The sequence below is a fragment of the Melanotaenia boesemani genome, chromosome 14 (genome assembly GCF_017639745.1).
Source record: "Melanotaenia boesemani isolate fMelBoe1 chromosome 14, fMelBoe1.pri, whole genome shotgun sequence".
NCBI lineage: Eukaryota > Metazoa > Chordata > Actinopteri > Atheriniformes > Melanotaeniidae > Melanotaenia > Melanotaenia boesemani.
Genome location: NC_055695.1, coordinates 8398594 through 8417650, shown reverse-complemented (window position 1 = coordinate 8417650; position 19057 = coordinate 8398594). Strand labels below are relative to the sequence as shown.

The window sequence follows — 19057 nt, the reverse complement described above, 5'->3', positions numbered from 1 at the left end:
CTGATAGCAGACATGACAAGAAAATCAAAATTAATGCATTCAAAGTGATCCTACCTGTCTGAACTGCTCTTCATAGGTCCATTCACCGTGATCCTGTCCACCCAGATGGCTGTGTGTGGCATGGGGCGGCATGATGGCTACGCGGGGCTCCTGTTCAACGTTGGGACGGACCTTTAACAGCTGGGAATGGGGGTGGAGCTGGCGATGAGGCAGCAGAAGGATGCCCTTCCCAGGGGCCACAGCATCATGGCCCGTTGGGAGACCTTCCTCTGCCAGGTCATCATCAAAGTCTTCCTCCATTTCACCTTCAAAATCTTCTTCATCCCATTTCTGTTTACTGTGTGTGTTAGAAGGATAATATTTTTTTTTAAGATTCTGATACAACTTTCAGAACACTTTAGCAAAACTTGTCCAAAGAAAGTTTCTACTTACATCTGCTCCTCTTCATCTGATCCCATCATGTCCTTGTATTGCTCCTCTCCTTCATCGTTATCATCATGATCTTCCTCACCACCACTGCTGCGCTCTGACATGGGACTGTCTGATACTCTCTGCAGCCCAGCCGCCGCAGCACGCATTGCTGCCAGAGCTGCGATCTGGGCCTGCTCCGCCTCGGGGGCCGGGCTCCCCATCAGCTCATCTCCTGTGCGGACCTGAGTGTGCTGGGCGGCGGCTTGTTGCTGTAGCTGCTGCTCCATCAGCAACTTGGCTCTCTGCTGCCTGTGCAGGTTCTCCATCACGGCTTGGAGCTTCATCTCCGGGGAAAGCGGCACAGTGTTCAGCAGCCTTCCTTCCCCTCCTTCCCCCACTGAAGGAGCACCAGTCGGGGGCTGGTCAGGGAGCGACGGTCAGACCTTTTCCCAAGGAGGAACTATTACAAACTGCACCTGGGATGCAGCAGCTAACAGCTGTCTGAATGTTTAAAGGTTGTGATTAAGAGAAAATGTGGGTCCTTGAGGACGAGTAGAAAGAGGAAAAAGAGGAGATTGGTTGGTAAAAGCTCTGGGACATGTAGCCAGTGACTGCCAGCAGGTCTGAAGGCAGAAGCCTCTCTTTTGTCTCAATGGTTTTCCCTGCAGCTGGAGAGGAAACAAAAGCTGATGGCAGAGCTGAGTCGTACAGTGTTCAGTGAGGCGCGGGCTGTAGCAGTGAAGGTGGGAGTACAAGACTTCGCTGACAGACTACAAAAACCTGAAGGAGAGAAAGAATAGAACAGTGTCAGATTTACTTTATTTTCTGTTAACATCAGCAACTTGAGCTAAAGGTTGACAGCTTTTCACTGTTATAGTGCCAAAACTGTTAAACCACTCTCCTCCTCAGGAAAAAAAAAATCATCAAGTATCTTATAGCTTTTTACTCAAGTAAACATATTTAATTCTGTCACTCTGATAAAAAAATTAAAAACCACACTGTCAATGTTGTAATTTTTTGTTGCAACTGAACTGGTTCAGTTCCCACTTTTGCAACCAACGTATCTTATAACCCTCTATAAATAAAACAAAGTTAATGAGTGATACTGTAAGAAAAACTCCAGTGTGTCGTTTAAGGAACCTGATTAATCATTTTTAGATGTACAACAACCAACAATCTCATTTAACTTTTGTAAATGTTTTGCAACTTGCAGAAAAGCAGCCAATTACAAGAATGACTGCAGGACGGCCCCATCAATTCAAGTCACAAGTTTAAAAAAGGTAAAATAGATGGCTGGGGAGAAAATGCTCAATTTCACACAGAGAAATGCAAATTTCAATCTGAATTACCTGTGACACATATTTACACGATCCCAGCGATAATAGCTGTTGCAGCATGTGCTGGATTACTCACACCAGAATCAGACCAGTCACGCTGCTCACACAGGACAAAATGTTTTAAACTAAACAAGAGGAAGTGAAATCACAGGACGAACAGTCACTTTCCTCACCTGGCTGGCTTGATGTCAAAATATATTTCAGCTTATCAACACAAAAGAACAATATCAAACATATCAAGCACAGAATGGACTGGGGTTATTTCCTGTTATGAAAAAGTTTTGCTGAAACATATTGGGGAGTTTTTCACAACATATGTAGGTGGTAATAGTTCTCCTACACACCTGCTCCAGAACAGCCCCAGGTATGCAAATCACTCTCTGCTATAAGCAAAGAGCCCTGACTTTCTGGTATCAAGATCGTCTGCTGCCTATAGTCAAATACTACCACAAAATATCCATTCTTAGTACTCTCCATCTACTGGAAAAAAACACAAAATGTTTAGAAGCCTGTGTCTGCTGAGGCTGTTCCCAGATCAGCCAGGCACCAATAACAGCTGTACACTAAGCACCCAGCAGGTGCTGGAAATGCATAAGTACCAGTCATGACAGGAGCTGGCAGTGACTGGAAGCCAGCACTCATTCAGCTGTGCTTACTAATACCTGAAGAGACAGACCTCTGTAACCATCCGCCTCAGTCTCACAAACTTGTGAAACTTTAGGATTTGCATCGTTTCACCAGGTTAACTCCTGATGACAGCAGTAATGATATTCTTTTATAAGTAATTGATTAAAATGGAAAAAATGCTATTTATTCCAGAAAAGTGCTTTCTTCTTTTGAAAGCTTACGTTTGCTGGTATTATAGCTGACCACATGCATGACAGTCCTTGAATAAAACATACTTTTAAAAACAGCCTTTGAGTCAGCACACCTTCAAGGTAATTTTACTCTTCAAAGTACTAACACATTACACCACGCTGAGCTGCCTAAAAAGTGACCACCACAGCACTCTTTGCCCACAATAAACCCTGTCATTACAATGCAGGTATTATTTGTCTCTCAGGAGAGAGAGAGAGAGGGGGGGGGGGGTTTCCCCTGCATGTGGCTCACTGGAATTACACTAAATCTTACTCCAGTTTCAAAGCTACAGTGGCATAATTACATGTAGGCACGTTGAGAGCACAGGAGAACGATAAACAATACATACCCTGTAAATCCCAAGTTTCTCACGTGAACAAATTAAATTCTTCTGATGCTATGCATCCATCTGTTCACAGGAAAATTGACTATTTTCCACATCTTGTCTTTACATAGTCATGAATACATAATGAGAAAGGAGGCAACACCCAGAAACATTCTGGTTATCACTGTTTCTACGCAAGTAGTCAAGATGGAAGTGACTTTTCAATCAGTATATAGTTTTGTTTTGTTTTTTTCTAATCATCATATATTGCATTATGCAAGTCTGACTCATGTGAAAGATCAAATTATATTTACACAATATCAGTAATCTCCAGTTCCATAAGAAATTGAGCACAACACAAGTGACACCCCAGAAAGACATTGGTGAATGCTCTTTCCCTCATTGCAAATAAAGCTGAAAACGGAGCCAGAGTCAAAGAGGGGCTCTGTTTTCATGGAGCCGTAAATCTACGCTCTGCTTATGCTACCATGCTTCTGACAAAAAACAGTTCTGATTTGTTTTAGGTGTTTCAGAGCATCTAAATACAGGGTGCAAGGACAAATTATGTGTGTGGTCAATGAAAGAAGAAATAGATGATAAATCTGAATTAAAGTAAAGGAAAAAAAAAAGGCAAATTCAGGTAATATTTTTCTTCTAGTAATAAGAAGTCAGCATACCTGCAGCTCATCACTAAGCTTGCCATGTTTTTACTCCACAAAAGGTGCTTTAAAAACATAAAATACTAAGAAAACTGGTAAAATCTAAAAGTTTCAAAGTGCATGTAGCACTATCAAGCCAGAAGTGGCAGCTGCCCACAGGAAAAATACGTCTGTCACGCCATACTATGGCTGCATATGTTAGAGAAATGTTGCGCAAGAAAAAAAAGACTGTGAAACTTGTACGTTTCTTCAGAGGGTGAAGGAAGTGACAACTGACAGCACATGAAGCGAAGCAGCCGACAGATTCTCAATTTTGATTCACTGCATTCTTTAAGGGCAAGAGAGGCACAACTGAACATCCGCAGTTGTCAGGCGCAGAATAGCACCAGTGTAATCAGGATTAAAGCATCTTACCTAACTGGATCTTGAATGACTTGTAACAAGTTTGTGCTACTTTCTGCACCTATATAACCATATATATATATGGGCTCAACATAATGCAATTCAAATTCACTTTAGAACAACCTGTACATCAACTGTGCCATCAGTGACGTTTTTAAATACACCAGCCAACACTTAACTGAGGTAGTCAAACTCAGAAGATCAGTCCATGCATGTGCCACGACGACTACTGACTGTGACACATCTCCCTTTGCATGTGCCATGTATGTCATTCTAAAGACAGAAGTGATTACAACAAAGCTGTTGTGTTCAGCTGGGCCCTCCTGTACATAGGGAAGCAGAAGTGGTCTCATTGTTTCATGCCACTGATGATCACAAGCATCATGATTTCCTACATGCTATATGGTGCAATGGAATTTGCACCATCACACGTTTCTTCCTCAATTTAGGAGACGTATCTTGATGCTCATACATTTTTTTGATATAATCTCATAAGATTGAGTTCCGATATGAACATGATGCATTACTGCAACAAATAAACTGATTTTCTGCAAGTGCAAGATGGAAATGGAGAACCTGTAAGCAGCTGAATGGGGTCAGGATTTTATTTAAACTAAATACAACAGCGGCATGAAACACCCCCTGACACAGCATCAACCTTATTGTACATTTTCCATTAATGAAAAGAAGCAACAGCACAAAAAAAAAAAAAAAAACACCAAAGTTTTGGCTTTTGTGTTGGCACAGTGGAAGTGTGAGAAGTACTGTATAGGAAATGTTTACTGCATATTAACTGGAAGTGTGTTACTGGTGCTTGCAGAAAACTCCACAGTTGCAAAGCTTTCTAGAACAGTATGTTTGATTTTGAAATACCATTTTTTGTGTTTTGTGGTCCACCATTTCTCCACTGGCACTGACAAAGCAACCAACCATTTTATGTATGTGTCATAAAACTAGGTACTGATTAACAACCGGATTAGGAGTCTTAATAGTGCATGACAAAGCAATCAACTTACTGCACTTTTTTCTTCATTTTCTTTTTTTTTTTGGGTGCAATTCTGCTGTGGTAGAAAAGGCTGCAGGTTTACTTTGGTATCTCATTGTCACACATTAATAAACAGGCCTTGGCTAAAGTAATAAGGCATTTAATGTCCAGAACTTTGCTTTGCAGTGAAATGATCAGTTACCCAAGCAACCCAAGCTGAATTATAAAAAAACACATATGTCGCATGTCTTGTACTGCAGCCAGGGTTGCGAAATCCTTATTTATTGAGTAATATTTTTATAGTATCAATAGCTATTTGTAAATGCTTATTTGTACAAAAAAAAAAAAAAAAAAAAAGAATAAATGACTCATTTTAGAGCAACTATAGACAGGGAACATTGCTTTTATTGTTTTTTGCCAGTCAAAATGCTTTAGAACCTCATTTACAGAAAACAACTTATATAACTGTTTTTCTCCATCACTAGGTAAATCTATATCTATGTAACTGGATGAATGGAGCCTTTTCCTCTTTATTTTAGCCATTTATCCTAAACTGCACGAGTCTTTCTCCATGTCAGTGCTGGGCATCTTTCACCAAAACCAGAGGACAAATGTGACTCCTGCTGTCATGGCTGACATATGGTGACATTCTTTTATAGGCACCCATCTGTTTTAGTGACATCAAAGAGTATTCTTCATTTCAAACAATAACGTGGCAAAAAACACAGTTTGATTGTAGTTGTTTAAAATTAGAGTGCCGTGCCACATCAGCATTGACTACATGCACATGTTCCCATTCCTATAACTGAAGTTGCAGTTTAGCTTAAATCTAGAATTGCAATATTCAGATGATACATTCATGCATTGATAATTGCCACCTAGTAATATATGCATAAAAAAGTCATGCAATAAAATGATCATTCTTTTTGTATGTTAAATATATTTTAAGAGTTGCATTGTTTCACTGTAACTTCTAACAGTCCATTTGTGCACTTTGATTTTAGACAAATGTTGGAATTTGCAAACACATGGTGCAGTGTGGAGGCAAATCTCTGTTCATTTGGCACTGTCTGCATTCATTCGTAACCAGCATTCAGATTTTCTGCTCAAAAAAGCATTCTCAAGGGACTGAGAAACAAGTTGTTATACAACATGAACAGGCAATGCCTCAAAATGCAACAGCTGACTTTAAAGCTCCTTCATCAGAAATCAAAACTTGATGTTGGGAATAATATCACACCTATTTCCAGTTTGCTGATTTTTCCTACCTGTACTTGGAAATTCAGACTTTGGAGCTCAAGTGGAAAAGACAATAAGAGCCTTAGGGCTCATATAACACCTTAATTGGCTAAGGAGAGACCACCTGCTGGGCAAGGTGGCAGGAAGCTATCTAACAGTGAGGGCAGATAAGGGAGAACCAACTGGCACAGAAACGTCAGCTCTTGGCTGAATGAAGGATAAAGTAGAAACGACAAGAGCTAATGGGTTAAGCTTCTTTTTTTTCTAAACCCACATTTGAGAGGTGGAAGATTGCAAGGTCTGAACAAACAAGGCAGAGTGATAAGAACGAGAACTAAGGGTCTAATTCCAATGAGATAAAAAGACCCACACAGCCTCGCACACATGCATATGTCCATATAAGAATGGCTGCATGCAAACCTTGTGAAATGTGGCAAACGCCGCAGTCCTTCATACAAAACCAACAACTAATGAAACACTGAACAACCAGGCACAAATGGTGCTTTCAAAATGTGTGTTACAACGGGCAATAAAAAGGGAAGCTCTCAAAGAAAAACAAGTATTAATACATTACTTTTCTTTTTAGGTTAATGGGTAGTTTTGTTTGTGCTGATGTCAGTGCAGCTTTTCATCTTGCATTTCAACTTTAGGAGCAAAAGCTTAATTTTCCTTTTATGTACTGAAAGAACAAACCATCTCCTGCCTGATAAAGCCATGTGGTTAGCGAGGAGCTGGGTGAGGTCTTTGTGAGACCTGAAACTGGGTATTAAAATGAACGTCTGTCTGTTCTGCTTCACTGAAAATCACAGAGTCAGATTCTTAAAGTGGTAATCTACTTTTCGTCTCCATCTCTGCTGCTAAGCGCTTGCTGGCGTCTCTGCATTTCATTGCAGTCAGTGTGGATGATACTTTCATGTCTTCTTTGGAATTGGGCTAGTTCGGTTTGGGTTTCTGTGGGTGCCATTTGTACAGTTTTTCCTTTATCTGTGCATTTGTGCCACACCTGTTTTGAATAAGACTCAAAGTAAAAAATAGACTATGATTACAAGCATCAATGTAGAGTTTAATCACTCTGCACTGTGGCTACACAGCATGACAGTGTGTACTTTAATGCCACATTAGTAGCAAAACAGGATTTGTACTGATATTATCAACAAACATATTTCTGGAGAAGCGTACAGTACCATTTAAAAGTTTAAATACGTTTTCCTATTAAACCTAATGGGAAAATGTATTCAAACTTTTATCTTGTGCTGTACATGTGCTGTTGTTTCTTAATCAGTTCCTACAGGGTTGTAGATGTAAAATGAAAGATCCTCTCTACTTCAAAATGGGACTTTCTTCTAAGATGTTTACAGATGCAGTTGGTACGTTGTCTGATGTTGGTAAAAGACACCACAGCCATCCAGTGCAAAATGCAAGAATTAGTAAAATGGAAGTTCTGAAAACAAACCACCATCGTGGTGCAATGCATGATATTTACACCTACTTAAAGACATGCAAATTATGTTAAGAACTCTTACTTACTCGCCACCATGTTGCAGAATAAATTCCTCATCCCAGTAAACTCAAACCTGCAGGACTGAATCTCTCCAGTGTTTCCTTCTAATCTGAATTCATGCTTTCTGTGGGCTGATGTTTGCCTGGAGTAGTAATAATTAGAATTTTTTGTCCCCCTTTAAATCTCTTTAAATGTTTGAGATGTTTTATTTAATAAAATATCAGTCCTAGCAGCATAAATGAGCTGCTCAAATTAGCTCAAATAAATGTAAAATGGGCCTGGAGGAGAATTTGAGCTTTTCTCTGAAGCTTCACTAGTACCAAGTTACAAATTATCCACAAATCCCCTTTGAATTTCCCACAATACACCAAGTAGGATCTATTAGAAAACTTCTTTTTTTTTTTCTTTTGCTTTGTTTGTTTGTATGGACTGCAATATAAAAATACTTCCTCAGGGATCTCAGGGGAAAGAAGTTATAAGTATCTATCAAACACTTTACATTTAAACTTAACGTATTAAGCTGTTTTATGAAAAGAAAAATTTTTACATGCAAATTGCTTGAATTCAGTGGTATTAAATCCCAGAGCTTGTTTAAAAGCATAAATAGGTTATTTGCCTCAATCAATAGCTTTAAGCTCAAACGTTTCATATAAACACGTTAACATTTAAAATGATAGTTAAAGAGGAGCTACTTGTATTACTTGACTGCCTTGACTGCCTTGCACTATAAACCCTGTAAATACTTTTAACTTTAAATTGCACTACAAACCCTGAGAATACTTGAAACTTTAACTGGAGCTGCTTCCTCACAGTATATCTCTTCATATTGTAAAACTACTGGAAGACTCAAATGCACATATGCTGATCTTGTTTGTGATACCTCTTAGCCTTGTTTTGATACCTTTTATTTATTTAAGGACCAGACTTGTCTGTGCACTTTATTGTTTGTCTTGTCCTACTTGTCTTGATACCTGTATACGCATGGGACAGTGAGAAACGTAATTTCGATTCCTTTGTATGTTATGGGCATGTGAAGAAATTGACAAATAAACCTGACTTTAAGACTTTAAGCACAGGGAGAAGCCAGATTGTGTCCCTACTTTATCATTCCTACACGAAGAAAAAGGGGGAAAAAGCATTAAAGCAAAAAGTCGGTCAGTGGTGCTGGTCTTGATTATGCGACCCTCTCTCACATTCCTTGCAGCATTACCTCGTAAGGCAGTAACACAGGCTCCATTGAGCGCCTGTGCACCAACAACAAGATCATTGAGGAAGTGTCGCACAGGCTGGTCACGCATTTTCCACTGACCTCTTCCAGCAAGCCGAAGCAATACAGCAAGCAAAATCTGATTAGCCCCAGCTATGCCATAAATTAAGTGGGCATATAGCAAAAATAATCCAGTGATTCACTTCTCAGCAGTGAAATCTGCAGACATATATCAAGCAACAGGGCTGCACTATTCAAGCAAAAGAAGCTAAAAGTGATTTGTGATGCATTTGTGACCACATATATGCTCTTTAGTGCTCTGACTTTGCACCAATAAATATACAGTCAGCAGATTTAAGTGTTTATGTAATATGTTTCACTTGGAAAAGAAAAATACTTAAGTGTCTGAGTGCTTCGTTCAGAGTAATATATTAGAATTACATATGGGTAAGCAAGTTTGAGCAGTACAGGACACAGTAATGACCATAATTAAAGGTTTGGGATCCAAAACTGTGGGAAATCAGAGTAAAACTGGAGGAAACACCTCTAGTGTTAAAAAGCCACAAGATGTCAACCATATGTGACTGATCTACAGCTGCAACAGCTCCAAAGTTCACATTATTCCAAATCTTTTCTCAGGTGAAAAAGGCCACATAACATAAACTGAATATACTGAATGTGTTGAGCACATTTAAGTGCTACCTAAAAAGACCACTTCTTCTATCCACAGGAAAAGTCATCAAATGTCGAACGAGAAAAAAGTCTCTGCTGATTCAGCTGAAATGTTTGCTGCAGATTATGTCCGCCTCCCTCGTGGATACTGACCTCGCCACGTTACAACTCCACCTAAAGCTTGACATGGAGACAGTAGCATTATGGGAGCAAACATAAATCTCATGTGATGACAGCTCTGGAGGGGGAAGCAGAACCCATTCTTAAGGAGGTCAGTGCAGTAAAACAACGACCAATCAGCATATGATTTTATTTATTTAGTTCACTTCTAACAAATTAAAGAAAAACTTTTCTGAAACAATCTTGAGAGAAGCCAAACATCCAATTTATGACTGATAGTACAAGAGTGCGTTTCTATCGTAAAGCCGTTATCGTGTATATTCCCTGCTTGATCCTGCTTATTCTTTTACTTCTTTTTCATAGTTTCCTTGGCATGCAGTTGACTTTTACACAGGGGGAGTTTTGTGGTACATTACATAATTAGCCAATGTGACAAACTATTTGTGCGGTTAAAACTAAACTATGTTAATGCCTCTTTAACTTAGTTATTGAATGTAGTTTTCATGCTTATTTTGAGGCAAGATACCAAGCAGAATTTGTGTACCAAAGCTGATTTTGTGAAGAAAAACTAAGGCTCAGGAGACTAGCTGCATGTTGCAGCTTGCAGAGTTTAGAGCGCTGCTATTGTAACTCTAGACAGCCGGTATGATGATAGTTCATCTAGTGCAGGAGAGGTGGAGTAGGGGATTTGCATTTTTCATTGAATGGTATGAAAACTGGATTAACTCGTTGGTTTATATGGTGACTCTGTTGTCACGTCATTGCATTGTGATCTATTTTGTGTGCACAGAGGTGAAGGATGAGTGAGAATCTTAGATTAAAAAAAGAGTGCTATGTTTGTACATGGAGACATCTAGAGTAAATGCTGTTGCTTCTCTGCTAGGTGTAAGTTAAAGTTATAATAGTCACTCTACTTAATCAAAACTTTATCTGCTAACTGGAGAAATGGAGTAGTGGAGCAAGCTGCCACAGCCTGCTGCCACGAATATAAAACACAAATGCTTCATGTCTGATGGACATGTCAGCATGTTGCAGCTGTGTGTTGGTATCCAGGCAGACTAGAGTAGATCGCACTGGTTGTCAGCTGCGGACTGAATACACAAAACCTGAAGCATAGCAGTCTTGTTCAGGAATTGCAGAGCATCCCAAAACCTCACTCTTCCTTCGACCTGCGTCACCATCAGACCTGATGGGATTCCCCTGTGATGACAGTCTAAGAAATAAAAGTACCCTTTCAAGTTTTTCTTTTTTTTTTCTGCCTGCATTATTTGGCTGAATAACAGAGATTCAGCACCGCAAGTCAAACAGACGCTTTGGAAAAGAATAGCTTTTGGCAGAGGAACAGCTGAAAGGCAGCCAAGCCACTCTGCCTCCAGTTTCTTTAATGGCAGAAAAGCTTGCGGTGTGAAAACAGCACTCACATCCACTTAAACAATGCATGCTGGTATTTACAGATGGGTTAGAACTGAAACATTCAGATCATACAATGTAGAGTTTGAGTCAAAGTCTACACCCTTAAGCCTTGAAGATGAATTTGAATGAAGTGACAACCTAACCACTGAAGGATGGAGCTGTAGTTTGATCATTAGAAAACAGATGTGTCTGTACTTATCCGTCATTAAATGACAGCCACTAACCAGTTTAGTGGTAAACTACCAGTGGCTGTTGTTCAGTCAGCCATGATGCCTAAAGGCAAACTCAGCACACAATTTGCATAATACACTTGCTCTCTCCAAATGTTTGTCAAAAATCTTTCAGTTTATGCATCTGTGGTGGCAGGAAACCGATTTCTGCTTAAGAAATGACAACACGGCCTGGCTTGAATTTTGGCATAAACATAAAGAGCAAATTAAAAACTAATATATATATATATATAAAAAAAACATAACTTTTGCTCCATACAGGATTACAAACCCAAAGACACTCTTAAGGAGCCATCGGCACACAACATAAACAATAAGATAGACATTGGACAAATCACCCAAAACTATGCGAAGATACGTGGCTGAACAGAAATATGGGCATCATTTCCCATCGCCAAACTGTTAGTGGGTTTTCATTCAAACTCATTCATCTAGGATATGAAGGGAATTTCACACTCCCTTAAAAGAAAAACAGGCTGGAAAGCAACAAATAAATCACACTGACGGTTTCAACAGTTATTTTAATAATTGAAAGAGCCCTTAGGGTGTAATAACAGACAACGGGAAGCATGATCAGTTTGTGTACAGTAAACGCAATAAGTCTGTTTCCTTCTATGACTTGCTTCTTCTATGGCTTACTTTCTTTTTTCTACTTAATTTACTACCAGTAAAAAAAGACAACAGCCCTAATGGACAGATTCTAAAATATGTACAACCACTACACCCTAAGGTGTAGTGGTTTCATCAGATGTACAACTTCAGAAACGTCCAACACAGCTTTTAATCATTGCTGTTTAATTCCCCAGATCCTGCAATGTGTGCAGTCACAAGGTCTGGTTTATACACTGATACATCAGGTCAAGGTCTGCCACTATTTCAACATGGCCTTTTGATGGGAAACTGAACAGAAGTTTCTACAAAAATACAACACAGCCGTCAGTTCTTCAAATGAAAAAAAGCAACAAGTGTTTTTAACCGCATTTCATAAGAAGCAGTGTGCTCATTAAGTCCAGCCTTCATTATGCAAAAGCGAGGGTAGGCCTTTTAAGACCTGAACTTGATCGCCTTGCCATACGTTTCTAATCCACAGAGGGCCAATCACAACGGAAATGCCCCCTACCCCACCCCCAATCCCCCACACTGCTTGCTTATTTATTTATTTATTTGAGTTATTTGACAGGGACATTGCATTTGTACATAGTCACAAAATATTGTAGCTGATACCATGCAGAGTTTTTAGCCAAAGCTAGTTCTCTTCTCAACTCTTCTCCCTGGTTGGGCCTTTCTACACTACATTACAATACATTAAAATACATTAAAATATGCGCATGTCTCACAAAACCTATATAAAACTAACCTAAACACACAATACAAAATCTATAATTCATTTACACACACATACAGTACTATTTACAAGTGGGTACAGTTTTGGTTTGTTTTAAGCCAAAATTTAAGCCTAGCGGTGAAGGTTTTAGACTCAGATATTGTCTTAAGTTCAGCTGGTAATGTATTCCACAGCTTTGCACTTTTATAAGAAAAGGCAAACTGACTAAAACTTGCAAAGCTTAGCAATTTATACTTTTCTAGAATTTTGCAGTGGTGGTAGCGGATTGGCTTTCTGTCCATACGTTTTATTGCTTGATTGTACAATGACCCAATGCACTTTATGGCTGAGGGAGGGGCCTGGCCCCATGCTGTCATGCAATATGATATATGTTAGATTATCATAGCATGCATGTAAAGGAGGGCGGCCTGGTCTGGGATATAGTGCCTGATTAGTTTAAAACAATTCAAATAGTTTTTTATTGTTTTTAAATTTTCTTAATGTGTTCATCAAATTTCAGTTGGGGGTCAAGGACCAACCCAAGGTATGCAAATTCTGTTACAGATTTTTATACTTTTGTTTTGCAAACGTATTTGGAAACTGTGTTCCACATTTTGTTTTCTAATAGAAAAACACATTGCTACTGTCTTGGTTAGATTTTACTGCTGCAGCAGTATTTCTCCCTTCTGGAAACCCTGGTGCAGATAGGCAGTGCTGGTCGGAGGAAGGATACCATATGCCAGATTGGACCAAACAGATTAGTGAGATACACACCCCCTCCCCTAAGGTGATTGGTGCTCGGTGGGGTGCGGGTGTGATAAGGGCCAGGAAATCTCTTGAGATAGTGCCATGTTCTGCAATTTAGCAGCTGACACTTTAAATTTATCAACCACAACCTCAGAGTGCACCGTTTTGACATGGTAAATGTCTGTAAAACACTTTTCAGATACTTTTAAACATAAACCTCTGAAAGTAAATATCAAAATGAAGCAAGTTTCCAGCAATATATTTTACTTAATAAGAGACTATTTTGACATTTAATTTAGCTATTTTAACCAAATGTTTTCATCATGGGAAAAAAAAGCCTCTGACACCACACTTTCTGATGAAACCAGAAAATCCTCATTGACAATGGTTGTTACAATTGCTTTCAGAACATGTATGCCGAAGGTCATTAAGACAAAGAACTATATGTGACTTTAAAACAAAAACCTGCTTCCTGTGTCTGCACTACCCCACCCCCAAATCTTGGTGAGAAACCTTAACACTTGCCACAAACCAAATGCCAGGTAGTTTTTGGATGTGGCTGTGAGGTTTTCTCAGCTTTGCTTGCCAGACCAACTCTCATGACATAATACAGTACAAGAACCTCTTGAACTCCTTTTGGGATGAAAGGTCTGCTGACCCTTTTCATGTCAGCTGACATAACATGGTGGAATACTCAGCTTATTATTTACAGTGGATTTTCCTACTACCGCTGTGGTCCTGAAGGCAGTAGTGTCCATCCCTTGCCAGACATGTTGGCTTGCATCTGGGATGTTTGGACTTGTCATGATCTCAGCCAAGAAAAGAGACCGGCAGACTCTTTTGTTCACCTACTCCACCTTTGCTTTGCACTTCCACAATAATTTAAGCAGCATTATCTGAATTTAATTTAACCCTGTATTTCAAACTTGTCTACTTATCTGGAACAGCTTCATTGCCCCAACAACTACATCAAAATAAACATCAATATGGCTGAAGTAGCAAAGCCAATCAGCACAACATGGCAACGAGCGAAAAGTAGAGCTTGGTAACTTTTGAAGATGCCGTTTGTTGAGTGACAAATGAAATTAATACATAAACTGTATCCTTTAAAAATGAAAATCTAAACTAAAATGTCATGATTGTGACAAACTGGACTTCAATGTTATCTGGTTTGAGTCGTGTTTTTGGAGCCTATCTGCTTCATTATTATTAACCTGATTACCACACTAACAAAGCGAAATGCGTCAATAAACCCACAAACATACTTCAAATTAATTCATAGCTCTCTGCTTTGACCCCCAGGGTGACATACAGGCAGGCCGAACTTCTTTTCAGTCACACGCACTGGATTTATATCTAACTTAAAGGGCAATATGATGTGTTTATGTTACACGATCGCCCAGTGGATGTTTAATGGCGCTGTAAAATGTTGCGTTCAATTCTTATAGGAGAGCTGCCACAGAGAGCAGAATTTTTTAAAAGATTATTCTAAACTTTATCAAATCTTTAATAGTAAACCACACTGCTGTCTTATTGGTCCATACGAGGCGAAAGCAATGGTTAACTCTGTAAATGCTAACTGGAGAAGCTGGCCAAGTTATGATTTAACATTAGTGACAGTATTTGGTTGACAACAGAAAATCAAGTTAACGGTCAGAATTCGATCGTCAGCCGTTTCTATAGTAAACATGAAGCACAACGGCTTGAAACACGCTCACTTTTTCCATTTATAACCCTATATGCGGTTTAAAATCGGCTTAAGGTACCGAAAAAACATGGTGTATAATCCTACATCGTTTTACATAGTTTACAGGTTTATAAAATGCCTTTTAATTCTGCACAGGTTTACGCACACGCTGATCAGCAGTGGTAAAATCCACCCTACCTATTACAAATCCTACCCTTGCAATAGGTTATTGATTAGGCATTTGATAAAGTCGTATCTATCTATCTATCTCTCTCTATATATATATATATATATATATACATATATATATACACACATATATATATATATATATATATGTCCTTTAATTGCAGTCAGACAAGAAGAAGAGAAAAATGAGGAAGCCTCTCAAATGTAAGTTATTTTAAAGTTATCACGGTGCAAGTAAAGCAAACGGGAAATATGGAGAAATGTTGACTTACCACATCGGCTTCCGTTCGATTTTCACACTCTTTGGAACCGGAAGAAACATTCCTGTTTTCCCTGTCTCTCTGAATCCTTAGCCTCTCCTCCCGATTAGAAAAAAAGGCACCAACGCAATGAAAATGAGACGTGGTTCGTGTGTTTATCGGATAAAAATGAAGTGGTTTCATGTGACTGCATGATATCCACGCATTCTGCTTTCGCGTGTAGAGTGTGTTTTCTGAGATGGAGTGTCGCTCTGAGACACACAGATCCGAGAGAGGCGTGGAGAGACTCTCTGGCTTCCACGGTCACATCATTGGTTGACAAACAGCAATCAGATGCAAATTCCTAACCTCTGAATCAGCAGGGGCCGGCCCCCGCTCGCCCCCACCCCGAGCAGCGGGGGGGATGTCGGTAAACGCAGGGGTGTGAACTGTAAAACGGGTTGGGAGCGGGGCAGAGAGCTGGCACTGCAGAGGCTGCTCGCATATGCTGCACAGTTGAAACATACTATACATTTAATCTCCCTGCAGTATTTGACAGATTAACATAGTTCAATAAAACATAGAAACAGTAAATAAACTCATAAGTTAAAAAGAGGAACAGCTCTATGTTGGTTAATTTCTATTCCCAAAAGAGACCTTCAGAATAATTAAATGTAGTGCAGTATAAACAGAGACTTACCTAAAATGGTGAAGTTTAAAGAATGCTGTGTGGGTCCACAAACAGTGAAATTAACAAACAATAACAAGAAAAATTATACCCTATAAATAAATTAATCTGAAGCAGTTTTGTGTTTGTGTAGGCTACCTCATATTTCTGATTCTTAAAGCCTTGGTCATTTGGTCCACTTTCCCCTCCATTATTTGCCATATTACAATTGCAAAGTGTTAGAAGCTTAACCAGTTCAATAACCAGCAGATTAACTGATAATCAAACTTGTCATTAGCTCCAGGAGATTCTTGGTACTATCTATTGTCCTCAAAAGAATAATACAATTTGAATTAAGGAGAAAGAAGAATATATTTTAACAGCTATGACCAGGAAAGGATACATTATGTCTTATGAGCATTAACAGGTAAGAGGCAGGGTACACCCTGGACAGGTCACAAGTCCATCGCAGGGCCAACACAGAGACTACAACCATTCACACTCACACCTAGGGAGAATTTAGTGTGACCAACTATCCTATATTGCATGTCTTTGGATGGTGGGAGGAAGCCTGAGTACCCAGAGAGATCCCACACATGCACAGGGAGAACATACAAACTCCACACCTGTTCAAACTCCCCCCCAGCCGAGGCTCAAACCTTCTTGCTGTGAAGCTGCTGTGCTAACCCCTACAACATCATGCAGCCCTTAAATCAAATCATGCGCTGTAAATTATTATTTTACAACTGAGTTGCAAGTGGTATTTGTGGTCTGAGTTAGTGACAGTCCCTATTTTTGCTGTCAAAATTGTATAAAAATTTCAATTTTGTTTAAACCGTCTTTATCTAATGAGGGTTAAGGTCATTTACAGCTTTGTAGATCAATCTATACTTTAAGTTAAGTAAGTTACAGTCAGGGTTAAAGGGTGTGTAGTGGAAACTTACCTGAATTATTTTTTAACAAACCTGTTATTATTATTAGGAGCAGGAGCTCTAAATAAACAAGTCAGAGTGAGATTATTACCATCAAATAGATGATTATCTGACATCGTCTCACTGATAGGAATTGTGGCTTCTGTTTGACACAAACTTGAACAATATGATGTAAATCCTCACAACCGCTGGGATTTTTTTTCATGCATCATAATTTAAAGAGCTCTTAACTTACCCAGAGTCTAAGAACTTGAACAAACAAATGTTTATTATGTTCTTATATTTAAGCTAAACCCTAAAACCGTCAAAGAAGCTAATAAATACCAAAAACCCTAGTTTTAAACACAATAACAGAACATAAAACATTTGAAAATGGAAAATTAAATAAACACTGTATAAAAAGTCCCGTTTTGTGTTCACAAAGTTTAAACCATGTGGTGAGAACTTAATATTTTGTTTGCAAGTGAAAGAAATAAGCCCTTACAGTGCAGGTGAATAAACTCACTACAGGAAAAAAGCTTGTGTTCTCATCTCTAAATTGTTGACAGTTCCCAAACGTCATCAGCCACATCTTCTATTTCCACATCTGATGTTACCGTTTTACGAAACCATCAGCCGGGAGTGCTGACTGCTCAGTTGCTGGCAGCAGCTGCTGGCTAAAATGAAGAGCTTGTGATATTTTAAAAACAGAAAACCAATCCTCCATCTGCCTCAATAAAGGAAACAGGATCTGGGATACACGTGTGTTCATTGGCCCCGTCGCACGAGAGATTAAATTAAAATTAAATGGGCCTCTGTGGTGATGACAACTGCAATTTCACACTTGATACCAAAATAATTAAAGATGACTGATGCTTTTCAGCTCATATGAACCTCTGCCAGGGTGTGGTCAGCACTGAAAACAACTGCTTTCATGGCCACAGTGACGCATGATAGGTAAAAAAACAACCCTCAGAGCATGACGTTTCACTTTTACAATTATACATCTTAGCAAAATGTTTACCACTTACGGTTTTTATGATAAACAGTGATAGAGAGCTTCATTTAAGCTGCTTAATGTTTGATACAAATCAACAATTTTAACTTGACACATCAGTTTACAAATCATTTTAAAGCTTTTTAAAATGTGAAAGCAAAATTAAAACAGCAAACAAAATGTTATAAAATTTAAAGAAGATGAATTCTTTAAGGTAATGCTGCTCATATTCTGTTAGTTCATGTTAAGATGTCATACTTGTGTTAGTTCTGTGCTTTATGGTGACTTTATTTTGACCTCTTTGCAGTCGTGTTTTTTGCAGATCACTATCAAACTTCTGATTTTCATAAGTCTTCAGTGGCAAACAAATGCTGGTAACTGCAAACTCATACAACCCGTTAACTTAATTTACATTATCTTGTTTACGATCTGTGGTGGATCTTTGGGTGAAAAAAAAAAAAAAGATTTCATGGCAACAGATTTAATATTTAAAAATACAGCATTAAGTAAAGTGCAAGGGTTCGCACTTTGAATTAAAGGGTCTCAAACCGTTAACTAGTTCTATATAATGATAAATTCAGATTTTTCTGATCAATACTGGTCTGAGTTTCTTTGTACGATTGCTCCATCTAGTGGAAAAAGTCCAAATAAACCCAGCTTTTAAAATGGTCATGTTGGCATTTACCCTATTTTTTTATTTGAAAAGAACTATTAGCCTTCAAATTGAGCCTTTTATTAATATTCTTATAAATATATTTACGCTGGTTTGCATTTAGCTAAATTACCTGATTACAACAATCATTTTTGTTTTTTTCACCCTCCAAGCAGTTTCAGTTTTTCTTAAGATTGTCTTTGTAACATGTCCTCCAGGTGGATTCTGACCACTTAAATAGTTTCAAGTCAACAAAATCTGTTTAAGTTTCTTGAATTCATTAAT

At 38.7% G+C, this 19057-nt stretch overlaps 1 protein-coding gene across 3 annotated transcripts in view; it reads right to left on the bottom strand.

Moving 5' to 3' along the window:
* arid3a (AT rich interactive domain 3A (BRIGHT-like)) overlaps nucleotides 1-15944 on the bottom strand; it is a 47452-nt gene extending 31508 nt beyond the window's left edge. For all 3 annotated transcript variants that reach the window (XM_042005214.1, XM_042005215.1, XM_042005216.1), the window contains exons 1-3: nucleotides 15579-15944; nucleotides 433-1191; nucleotides 55-337 (exon numbers count right to left, since the gene is read on the bottom strand). In XM_042005214.1, the coding sequence (XP_041861148.1) occupies nucleotides 55-337; nucleotides 433-755 (606 nt within the window). In that variant the 5' untranslated portion in view covers nucleotides 756-1191; nucleotides 15579-15944. The remainder of the gene's footprint in view (nucleotides 1-54; nucleotides 338-432; nucleotides 1192-15578) is intronic.
* Between the last annotated feature and the right edge of the window lie 3113 nt (nucleotides 15945-19057).